Genomic DNA, 13,083 nt, shown 5'->3' on the forward strand with positions numbered 1-13,083 from the left:
ACCTCTTCATCTAATTTGCAGACAACACAACTGTGGTAGGTCACATCAGCAACAACGATGAGACCTACTACAGGAGCGAAGTCAGGCGGAGTGGTGCAGCAACAACAACCTGTATGTGGAGAAGACTAAGGAGATCATCATAGACTTCAGGAGAGCTCACACCATGTATGCTCCACTAACCATCAATGGTGCTGCTGTGGAGAGGGCAAGCCGCACCAACTCCCTGTGTGTGCACATCTCAGAAGATCTCTCCTGATCTCCTGATTTATTTTATTTTTATCTGTTTATCTTTATATTGTCTTAGTGTACACTGAGGGCCATGGGAGCATTGCGGTTTCCAGTTCCTGTGTATGACTGCACATATGGTCTTTGACAATAAAGCTGACTTAGATTTTGATAATGAATAAAAAGGGTGAGTGAAGAAGAGACACTGAATGCATCATCAGCAGTCTACACCTTTTGCAGCATAACTAAGGGACAATTCAAGGTCATCCAATCCAGCCCCAACTATACACTCTGTCAAAAAGGAACATTTTCAGCCTAACGGATGTCTGTCTCCTGAACTGAAACTGGGAGCTGAGTTTTCATCACCTCATCGACACTCTTTGTTATGATGTTTGAACTCTGCTGATTCAAGTGATTTTGATGGGGGTGGAAAATAGGATTCTGGATTTAACAGGGAGCCAATGAAGAGAAGCCGCTAGGTTAGTCATTAATATGCTACTGCATGGCTTGTATGAAAAATTCCTGATCCTCAGCTTCATCTACCCACTGAAGTCGTTGCTAGCCCGATAGTGAGTTTTTCCTGAACCATTCATGTATTTGGTGTCTGGTGAACCCTGAGCCAATGACCTGTAGTTATATTGTAAGGTCTGAAAAACTGAACTTAAAGATGCACTACAGATGTGTCAATAAAAAGCCAGAGAGGCTGACAATGACCACTGTTTACTTTTAAGGCTTTGTTGTAATAAATGAAACAAGATCCAAAGCATTTGCCAAGAGAGGTGGAAAGATAAGAAATGTATCACCAACCCATCATTGTACATGATTCTGAATGAGAGAAACTGTGTTTTGTACTTGTTAGACACAGAATTATAATCAACATGTGATTTTGCTGATAGTTGGTCGTGCTTAATTTCTTAAATATAATCAGGTGGAGTTTAATCAACATAAGGAATAAGAAAATATATTAACGATTGTCTCACTGAGAGTCTGGCCTTTGTTCATGTGACACTTGACCTACTGATAAATCTAAAGGTGACAATGCATAAACTGAATGATGCACAAAGTGAAGTACCTTCATATGTGGTTGAATGATTAGGTCATAACAAAGTACAACATAAAAAAGAAGAAAATGTAATGAAGTGAAGTAGTGAAGTTTAACCTTCATTTTAAATCATGTTTGTGGAAAAGTTGAGTAGATAGAGAGAGGATGGTAAGGTGTGGCTGGACATCAGGTGACTAAATGTAAACAACATTGATTTGATATCACAGGAGTTATGAGGCCAGATGTTATCTCGGAAGCGGGGGGGGGGGGATGTCTTCTGTGAGATGAGCAGTTGAGAAGATCAACCACTGCCCAAACTGTGAATTTGCAAATATTTTCTTTGTAATTTTGTTTTTTCTCCTGGTTTTTGCCGTGTTACCTTATAGATTCAAGAGGATTTGGCTTTCCATTGTTTTCCTGGGGGACTGGATTTCCAAGGGATGCTGCTTTCCTGTTGGACTATTATTGTCAGCAAGGGACACAGGGATAAGTGCATCTTCAGATTAGGTTGTGCTCAATCCTTTGCGTCACAAAGATCAGAACAAAGTCAACATTAGCTCAGAGTAGGTTCAATAGATTTTTTAACCAGGGAGCCATTCCCAATTTCCTGCACTAAAAAAACATGTTGGATTTAATTCAATAGTGGACATTAGTTGCACACAGATGTTTTGCTTTTGCAGCAACTTAAACGATTTAATAAACCTGTGCATTTTTGTTGATAAAACATGACTAATGAAGTAATTTGAGCTCTTGGAATATTTTAGTCCTTCACAATTTCTTTTCATTTTATTCCAACACTATTCAGTAACTTTTACCCCAATACTACTTGGTCACTTAAACATTATATGTTATCTTCATATTGCATAACGTTCAACAAAGTCTAGAGTCTGGTCAGCATAAAAGGTTAATGGATTTACAAAAACTTCTGCTCCATCCATCTTCTTATCTTTATCGGGGTTGGGAGGCCTGTGCCAGATGTGATAAGAGACAGGGTACACCCTGGACAGGTTGCAGGTCTATCACAGAGAGACAAACAACCATTTAACTTGCATTCACACTTATGGGCAGTTTTGAATCACAGATGAACCTAACTCTAACAACTGTATGACTTTTAACTGTGGAAGGAAACCACAATACCCAGAGAGAACCTACTATAAACTAGCTGCATTGTGGATTTGAACCCAGACTCTTCTGAGTGTGAGGTAACAGTGCAAACCGCCGCGCCACCGAGTTGTCGAGCCCACCTGAACAAAATTAGGAAAGCTATGATTTCAACCCATATGGAATAAAGTTTGTATCTGTCTTGTGTGAAACTTGTATGAAAAGCATACAAGAGTGAAAACAGATATAAGATCCCTTGAAAAATTATATAATGAAACTTGTATGTTTTGGATACTTACTAAAACAATGTATGAAAGTAATGAGAAAGTGGCCACTTTCATGATCACATATAAGTTTTTACTATTTCTTTTCCATATGGTAAGCCTTGATGCAGAATTTTCTTTACGTGTTGTCCTTGACATGTTAAACCACAATTAATAGCAGTAGCAGACACGCGGTGTGTGTGTGGTTGTCTGCCTCTTAGAACTCCAATGATTTTCCTGTGGTTTGAAATCTCATGTGATCTTGTCAGTTTTGTCCAGGCCACTGTAACCACTGTTACTAGATTGTATCATGTCATCTTAACAAGAACAAATGAAGTTGTTGAATTTCATGCAGATCCCACATGAGTTCATTATGTTCACCATAGAAACATGAAAGTGTTTTGTTCAAATAACAAGTTAGACTTTTGTAAATGTAACAACCACCCAATTTCCTTTTTTTGAGTGTGTATTGGGGTGCTGGTACCACAGATCACGCATTACAACACATTAATGAATGCAGTAAGAGCTTGGACCTGGAAGCAGGGTCTGTACACCATCAGTGAAAATGATAAAACAAACTATAAGGTATTGTAAGTGCAAAGTACAAAGAGCTCATTTTAGGTGTTAGTAGGACGTTGCTAGGCAACATGTCCTAATGCCTGATATATATAAGAACGTTAAGGATACCTGTGAACCAGTTTTGGTTGTTCAACCCTTTATTGTTCAGGAGTAATTTGAAACCAGAGATGTCATGTGTTGGATTAATATTCATCTGTGATGCATATTCAGCTTCATCTGTCCATTTTCTCCTGGCATGCTCATTTTTGATTTTCCTGTTTGTGTTTTGATATTAATGTCTAAATTGAGAAAGTTCTATGTTCCAAAAAATAATCTGACTTGACTTAGTTCCTGTTGCTATGCGCCTCGCTGTACCACTGTCACAGTGCTGGTCAGTCCTCCGTGTGGCATGTACACCCAGGTGCCCTGAGATTCTAAGCAGAGCCATATTTCTAACAAATGAACACTGGCTGCAGGTTTCAATTGGAAACAAAACGTCATACCATTTGTAGCAGGTTAATAATCCTGATCATTTTTTAATTTTAAACTACTTCCTGCATTTATGCATGTTTCAAAATAATCTAACTTTCTGGTTGCAGATTTACATGAACATAGGAGATGTTATTGCCACACACTGTCACACTGTTGGGCATCAGTACATATTTGGTGAGACAAGGGAGAGAAAATGCAGCCATCAGCCTGCATACTGGAATTGCGTTTTCCCCAGTAACCACATGATGGCAGTAGACCACTGAGTGTTAAATAACTCCGCTCTGCTGCAGCGTTACCCTGACTGTCCTCCAGAGGGATTAGCACAACACAGCAAACACTACACCTCGTGTCCATTGGGAGTACATGGGTTACAGAAATGATAGAATACAAACGCATATGTTGAGCTCTGTATTTGTACAAAGTGCAGGCTGCACTAAATGTTGCAGATATCGAAATGTATCTATTTGTTTAGATATTAAAGAATATGACATCCATGTATTGTAACAATTAGTTATATCAAGTTAATCAGATATGCATCGTTTGCATTTCTCTGCATTTAAAGCATTGATTTAAAGAAAAATGATTAAGGTGTGCTTTTGCCTTCTGTATGCTATTTACATTAAATGCAATGTGTGCATTTAATGGTACAATTTTTAAACATGTGGCGTTACAGGGAAATTACCCTGGAAACCTGCAATTTTCTCAATAAATAAATAAATAAATAATGTCATTAATATATCTTTAATGTCTTCACGTGTGCATTTAGAAGTAGGACTGAGCCTGGAAGGCTGCTTTGACAGACAAACACACAAACCATTCAGCCCAGTTGTTTCTGAATAACACTCAGAAATCTTTTTTAATCTTCTCCAATCCTTCTTGTCGTCATCAACAGCCTCCAGGCAGACTTGTACTCTCTCTCCAGTCTCCTGACATATTAGTCTGCCTCTAACATCAGATTAATGCCCAAATCAATTAGAGCTACAGTAGATGAATACCCCACCCCACCCCACCCCCCGCAACCCCACCCTGAAGGACTTTTTTGGATTATAATAAAGTTGCCATGCACTTGATATTGTCTGGAAGCGAGACAGTGTATACTTAAACACAGACTTGAACTTTCATTACAAAAGCAATGTCATGTTTAGTCATTTGGTCAAGCAAAACAAACAGGGCCACCCCAGATTTGTTTGATGCTACTCAATTAAGTTCCAAAGTAAATTTTACTTTGAATCATGATAAGTTGTTTAATCTAAGTGACCGTAAAGGAGGTATGTAGTGTTCTAGGAAGGTATTTGCAGCAGTGGAAATGGCACCGTTAATCACAGTTAAAAAGCAACTTGGTTAGGTTTAAGAAAAGGGATCTAATAATACTCACATAATAATAATCCCAATCATAATCATAATAACTTTTATTAGGTTTGACCATTAAAAGGATAAAGTCAAACATAAAGCCAAAAATTAAAGCCCAAACAATAAAGATACATTTGAGTTATGATTGAATCAAACAAAGCTGGAGATGTAATTCAAAACACTGACTGGTATCCACTCAGACAAATTGTTCCAAATATGGAGGTCACCTTTAGATTGCTGCCTTTGGTACAGCCAGTCCTACCTGAGCTTCAAACTGACTCTTATACTGTCACATTTCTCTCCAGAGCTCCACTTTTCAGCAACTAGCTGAAATAGAATTTATGTTAAAATCAGTCACATAAAGTATCGTAATCTGCCTACTCTTCCTTCTTTAAGTGCTATCGTTGTCTGTCCACCTCTTCCAGTCCCAGAAGAAATGAGCCTTAGGATTGTGAAGAACAACCAATGCAGCTTGGTCGGGCTCACCGCTCACCTACTGCGAGGAGGAGGTGGATGGTCTCTGATGAGTGTCTATCCTGTGGTAAGGACACTTTGTTTACTCCTGTACCTGGCAGGCGTGATCTTTTGCCCGCCAGTAACTGGAGGAATATTGGTAGGCAAGATAAGTAATATCTTCCTAGCACAACTTATGTGTTCAGCTAAACTCATTGTAAGCGCTCACACTCACTCTTGTCAAGAACCTATTGACTCAGAACAAAACATGATCGATCATTGGTTAAAGAGCTCAGCATTTCTCTTATCCCCCTCTCAGAATCCCTGCAAGTTTCCACCTTGAATGGCACCAGGCGTCCAGGAAAAATAGTCTGTTTTTGTTCGATGCACCCAACACTCCCCTGGTCCTTCGGTTCCTTTGGTTGAATACACACAATCCCAACATAGACTTGTTGAAGGGCAGGATATCTGGCTGGAGTTTGTGGCCAAAAGAATTGGCTATAACTCAGTCCTCCCCTGCTGAGCTGCCTAATCTAACCTCTGTCCCTGACCTTGCTGAAGTATTCAAGGATTTAGCCCTCTCTCTTCAGCCATACAGTTTTTATGACTGTGGCATTGACTTTCTGCCTGGGGCTCTATTACCCACGAGCCATCTGTACAGCCTGGTGATGCCTGCAAGGGCCTTGATGGAGAAGTACTTTATGAATTTTTTTGAATGTTTGGGTACCTTGATGATATCCTCTTCTTTAGGTCTGTTTTAGAGCATGAGGTCCACTTCCCCCCAGTCTTGAATTATGTAAGAGGCAAGAAATTAGTTCTATGTTCAGTCTCTTTCCTCTGATAGATCATGGATAAAGGTCAGTTGTGAGCAGATCCTGCCAAGATAAAGGCAGTGGTGTAATGGCTGGAGCTGGGAAAAATGACTTTCTAGGGTTTGCAAACTTTCACTGGCACTTTATCTGTGACTTCAGACGCATTGAAGTCTTGTTAATACTGTGACATCCAAATAGAAAACATCAAACCAGAGATGCTTGACTTCTTGGTGTAACTCATATACATATGCCTTAAAGCTCATAAACTGGAGATGAAACGGCTCTGCAATACCTCATCAGGTCCCCATTTAGCCTGGAAAAATACTTTCCCATGTGTTTATACCCCACTAATGTCATTCAATTTCTCCTATCGTTTGTCCTCCCTCCTCTCCTTTGTCTCTTTGTCTGCTTATTCCCCTCACCCCCAACCAGTTGCAGCAGATGGCTGTCTCTCCCTGGGAATGGTTGTATTGGAGGTTTCTTCCTGTTAAAAAGGAGATTTTCCTTCCCACTCTTGCCAAGTGCTGCTCACATGGCAATGTTAGGTTATTATTATTTTAGAGTTGTCTGTCCATGCACTACTTCCATTCTGATTACATGTGGCGAGACTCTCAGGCCTCCTTGGTGCTTATGCAGCAGCTCACATGCTGATACCCTGTGACCTGCTTTTATCACTGTGCACATATATGTATGCTTGAGCCTGTGGGATGGAAAGAGAGACAGAATGGCGGTAATAAGGATGCATCATAGACTGTAACATGTGTTTGGTTTGCAGATGTGTAAGAATGCTGCTGCTTCACATAGCTTTTCTTTTTCACTGTCCTCTCTGAAAGATGTTTGGTCAAATGACTTAAAACTGATTTTACCATAAATGCCAATTAATACAGTATCTCATTGAGCACGAAGAAATCTGACTTTTCTATTCCAGCCATCCTCACTTCTTCTTGTCAGGGTTGGGGGGGGGGGGGGGGGGGGTGTATAGCCTATCCCACCTTTGACTGACTGTCCTATCATTTCAGTAAGTTACTCTCTGGATTCAATTACTTCTCATACTTTGTAATAGCTACAGGTTTCTTGCTGATTTCACCTGTGTGAGAAGGACTGCATGAACAAATAAGTACATCTCAACTGAAATTGAATTTATTTTTCAAAGACGAATGAAGCAAAGGTTCTTCTAGATCCACGCCACACAGTGCTCAGTGCTGAAAAAGTATTTGCCCTCTTCCTTACAATATTTTTTCTTTCTTTTCACATATTCGTCACACTTTTGTCTTTATGGCAATGACTTTTTCCACACACAATTAGATGTTTGGATAACTATTTTTTACCTCTTAAAAAACAAAATCATTTATAAAGTGCATACTTGGCTTATCTTTGACGAAGGCTAAAATTTGTTTGATGATCTCACATTCAGTAATAAATAAAAAAGCACTTAGATGTATATTACAGGTGCTTGTGTGGATGGGATGTGTTTATAAGGAGCAGTCCATTTCTCATTGCTTTGAAAGGTTAGAAGTCCAAATTCTTGCAGTAGAAAAACCTTCAATAATACAAAACAAATGTTATAAATTGGTGTATAGTTGTATTTGAAAAGTGGTGCACTGACAATGTTCACTTAAACTTTCTGTTTATTAGAACACACACATTGTGGTCTCTGCATTTCTTGATCAAATGCCAAGTCATGGGTTAATATTTTACTCAAACTTTAATCTTCTGTTAAACAGATATTTAGCCAAACAACTTACTGTCAGTATCAGCTTGTATAAATGCTTAACCGCTTTAAAAATACTAAAATCCTCTAACATGTTGCAGAGGACATCGCCCATGTCCCATGAATGATGTTTCAAAAACATCTAAATGTCACATTGAGATTAATATACTCTGAAAGCTAATTGAGTTTTATATTTGAAACAAATGATTTTGATGAGGTAATAACTCCAAACAAAATAGATTTCCAAATCGAGTAAGCCAGGGAGAGATGAAAGCAGTTGCCTTCAAGTGGGTACTAAAGCAAAGGTCACTGATGGTTGAAGATACTGATCAAGTTGTTAAATTACTGCTCAGTAAATCCCATTAATTTGCTTTAGTCATCCAGATGGATAATCCCCTGTAGGAAGAGATTACAAGGATTAAGCACTGAATCATTGTGCGGCAGGATTAGCTCCACACATTCATCTGCCACAGCTCACTTTCTGGATTTCTTTTTCACCTTCAGAACGCTGCTCATTGGCACTGCGGCACCAAGACTAGGGCAACACATGTACCGTCTGACAAGAGACTCAGAGGATGAGTTTGATTAGGCCTGATATAATTTAACTTGAAAAATTATTAAAATTATAATTACAATTTTTTTATTACTTAAAACAAAATTATTTTAAGATTGTCATTTTTTTAATGTAACAATGATTGAAATTATTTCCTGACAGCTGATACTCACAGAATGGATGAAATCATGTGATGTATGAATGGATCCAGCTGAAAGTGATTCCTCTTAATAACGAATGATTTCCTGTCATGTCCTAAATTGTGTCTGTCTTGGAAACTTAAAAGTGTTAGAAAATAAAATTAGAAAACAACAATACCCCCCCCCCCCCCCAAATATAACAATAATAATGATGAATAAATAGAGAGTTAACCGTTTATTCATTTTTCATATTTTTAAGGCTAGAAATCCGTTTTTAATGCTGTTTTTATTTAAGCTGACTTAAAGGACGTTTAATAATAATAAAGAAGTTTGACTCATAATAATCAGATGTAAACGCTAGAAAAGCAGGCGAGTCATATATTTAATTTGGTTTCTATTTTAGATTCTGTTAGGTTTACGTCACGAGCAGGTGCGCGTTTTTTTTTTTTTTTTTTTTTTTTTTTGTACACCCACTACTCCTCGCATGCACATCGTGATCGGTGTGGCCGGTTTTTAATGCACCGTCCAGTCTGCTGCATGCTGCAGACCGAGGGACCGCATGGGAACTTGAACACTTGCTGCGCTCGCGCAGGTCGGCCCGTTCAGAGCCACTCTGCGTTTATCAATGACGTTGCGTGGAGCGCGCGGTCACGGCGCGTTAAAAACCTGCACGGTTCATCATTTGGTTTTCAGCAATGGGAGGGGTGACACACACACACACACACAAACACACACGCACACACACGCTTTTGTAGTATGTCAGTGCAAACACACAGGCACTGTTGTCTTACTGACAAAGTGGTAATCGTGGGGTGTCCGAGAGGGAGGACTGTTTTTTCTTTGCTAGCGAGACACAAGCAAATTCCAGAAGCCGAAACTCGCCAACGTCAACAGCCTTAAAGCACAAAGTAGAAATTTCGTTTCGATTTCATATCTAACTGCAGTCAATCCACGCTCGTCACGTGGATTTCCACACAGGATCCAGCTAAATGAAGAAAGATGAAAGTTGTGCTTAGAGAACAGCCGGAATGCCTGGTTGCAGGTCTTCGTTTGTTCACACATTTTCACAAACAGACTTCGCGTAAAGGAGCTGTGCGGCTTTCGGCTCAGCAGGCCCACGTTCAGTCCAGAAGCGAGCGCGCGCGTCCTGCAGACGACTTTAGAGGATGCGCGTGCGGAAGTGTCGGGCCCACAGCTTCATCACGCAGACAGCAACACAGTCTCATTTACAACGCGACGTGTTGCATTGAAGGCGATGAGGACGCAAGTGGCCTTCTTCCCACGGCCGCGGCTTTCCATCTCTCCGCCGATGTCCACACACGCAGTGCGCGCGCACGTAGCCTGCCTGCAGAAGGTCCCTTCTGTCCGCAGAACAAAGTCAGTGTTTGCAGTGAATGGCGTGAATAGACGCGCATTTACAGACCGGCGGGCAGTCTTCTTCGGTACACCGGGGTGCGCTCATTTGTCGCGTGTGTCAATGAGGCGCGCGCTCCGGGGCCCACCACTGTGCTTTTATTTGTCAACCAGTCCTCCCAGTCAAACCCGCACTGGCTGGCACAAGTGGCGCATCGACCGCTCTGCTGGTGCACTTATTTACTGCGGCAGCGCTGCCCACTTACTGTTGGATAAATGACACAGCCGCACTCGCGCGCGCACGGTTTCCCCTCATTGTTAGAGCGGGAATAGAAAAGCGACTGAAACCTGCCAGAGTTCCATTTGTGAAAAAGCTCACCAAGTACAAGCCAAGCGTGTGTGACCGTCTCCCTGCAGCTCCGTCCAAAAAGGAAGACTAAAAGTGACTTTCAGCTGGGGCCATAAATGGAGCGTGACGGAAAAAAGATATTATTATGATTATCATCGCTGTCGCGTGCTGCCTGTGATACGCTGCCTGCCTGTCTGTTTTAATTGAAATTTAAGTGAAATTCATTCAATTGAAACTGACTGTTAAGAAAAGGAAATTGTGACTGTAACAACAACAACAACAACAACAACAATAGGTTGTTTGTTTCTCTGTGTTAGCCTTGCAATAGACTGGCCACCTGTACAGGGGTTACCCCCCACCCTCCCCACGACCCTGATAAGGTTAGTGGAAAAAAACTGATTGATGGATAATAATAATAATAATAATAATAATAATAATAATAATAATAATAATAATAATAATAATTTAGATATCTTTTTGTCATTCGTGGCGTTACCACAGCGCGCGCCTGTTGCACAGTAACCAGTCACGGAGCTCATGAATGTTGGATTGTACAGACTGTTGCTCATCATCTTCTAATACTTGTTTTTATTTATTTTATTTTTTATTTTTGCTAATTGTGATTCTTTAATTAGACAACGAACAAACAAATTAAGGAATGGAGACACCTCTCTCTGTAACTGCTTAATTGTGACGGGTTTAAGATGTCAATTTGCGCATTTTATGAAACATGTTGTAGCAAATGGAGTGTTCATGGAACATGTGCCAAAAAAAAGATTTCGTTGCACTGTATAAACGTTCTTTGTCGTGCACAGGTGACAGCGTGGGGCTGTTGAGCACGGTCCAGCTGGTGGAGCTCAGTTAAGACGTCAGAGCAAGCTCGGACAGCGGGGACAAGGGGCGTGGTTTGGGGGACTATCTCGAGGTGCGCCTCACGGACCGAGCTGTGATTGGTTGGCCCGCCTGGCAAACGGCACGCGACTATGGATGTCGCTATAAAGAACCCTCGCGTGCCTGTTCTTCAGCTAAAAGTTCAGCTAGTGCAGAGCGCGAGCACAGTGTCAAAGGAAAGACGGGTGTGATTGTTTCCGCAGTAACAGCAGGAAGAAAACAAACATGGATGGGGTGCTGGACCCTTTCTCTGGACTCGACTCTTTCTCCTCCCCTCCTTATTTCGACGATGACGAGTTTTTCACCGACCAGTCCTCTCGAGATGGACACTTGGAGACGGATGACTTTCTGGATGACGAAGTGGACTTCCTCTCGGGTAATTTTCAAGACTATTACAGCAAAGACGGCAGCGGCAGAGCACCGCCTCACGATGGAGACTACGACATCGGCAACCTGTCCTTCTCCTCTTCGTCCTCCGTCTTCTCCTACGGCTGCGCAGACAGCACGCCGGAGCTGTCTCCTCGGATGGGCCATCACGGCGGGCCGTTGCTGAAGCGCAGGAGGCGGATGAGGTCTGAGATGGAGATGCAGCAGCTGAGGCAGGCGGCCAACGTCAGGGAGCGGCGGAGGATGCAGTCCATCAATGACGCGTTCGAGGGCCTACGCTCCCACATCCCCACTCTGCCCTACGAGAAGAGACTCTCTAAAGTGGACACTCTGCGGCTGGCCATCGGCTACATCAACTTCCTGGCTGAGCTCGTGCAGTCTGACCTTCCTATTAGAAACTCCAGCAGCGACATGCACGCGCAGCCCAAGAAAGTAATCATCTGCCACAGAGGAACAAGTGAGTGCGCCTTTGTTTTTACAGTGGTCGTAATGGAACCAAGCCTGCCTTTATGCGTAATAAGAGACTCGTGGGCGCATCTAATTTGAATCAGACAATCGTCAGAGTCAGATTTATGGTGTCATGGTGCGAAAAAAGCAAAATAAAACAAAGCCAAAAAAGTGGTGCGGAAATTAAAATAAACAATTGTGAAAATTTTATTAATTTTTGCTTTTCCCCCTCCAGGGTCCCCCTCGCCAAGCGACCCCGACTACGGCCTGCCTCCGCTGGCCGGTCACTCGCTGTCTTGGTCGGATGAAAAGCAGCTCCGGGAGCAGAACATCATCCGTACAGCAAAAGTCTGGACACCGGAGGACCCCCGAAAACTGCACAGTAAACCGGGCCTCACAGACATCGAAAACGAGCCTCCCTTCAACCTGGTGGCCTGAACAGCAGCACAAGCCTTGCGCCATGGAAATGTGACGACTGTAAAGTGTATCACGCTATTGTCTGTTAATGTGAAAAGGAGCAGCATGTGAGCTGATTTTACAGTTTTACATACTGGCCTCAGTGCTGTACATAGTTTTATCATGTTGATAATTTTATTTTTGTAATTCAAGCAGCTGGCAATCATGTATTTATTTTGTTTCACAGGTGATAATATATGTTTTAATTTAAATGTACTGTAAGACAAAATGTATTTTTATATCGGTCCACAATGATTTCTATTTATATGCTCTCTTCAAATAAAAGAACCAACTGATAAGAAGACTATTATTATTATTATTATTATTATTATTATTGTTATTATTATTATTGTTATTATTATTATTATTATTATTATTATTATTATTATTATTATTATTATTGTTATTATTATTATTGTTATTATTATTATTATTATTATTATTATTATTATTATTATTATTATTATTATTATTGCTGTGTGCGTTAAACATTTCTGTGT

The 13,083-nt window shown here is 41.0% G+C and overlaps 1 protein-coding gene across 1 annotated transcript; it reads left to right on the forward strand.

Moving 5' to 3' along the window:
- The first annotated feature begins 11,444 nt into the window (after window positions 1-11,444).
- On the forward strand, window positions 11,445-12,857 carry ptf1a (pancreas associated transcription factor 1a). The gene is made up of 2 exons (XM_085254714.1): window positions 11,445-12,137; window positions 12,363-12,857. Exons 1-2 carry the CDS (start codon window positions 11,519-11,521, stop codon window positions 12,563-12,565), a joined length of 822 nt encoding a protein of 273 aa, XP_085110840.1. The 5' UTR covers window positions 11,445-11,518; the 3' UTR covers window positions 12,566-12,857.
- The last annotated feature ends 226 nt before the right edge of the window (window positions 12,858-13,083 follow it).

This window comes from Mchenga conophoros, linkage group LG18, assembly GCF_057382185.1.
Source record: "Mchenga conophoros isolate Kocher_MC1m ecotype Shallow Benthic linkage group LG18, M_conophoros_male_GT1.1, whole genome shotgun sequence".
NCBI lineage: Eukaryota > Metazoa > Chordata > Actinopteri > Cichliformes > Cichlidae > Mchenga > Mchenga conophoros.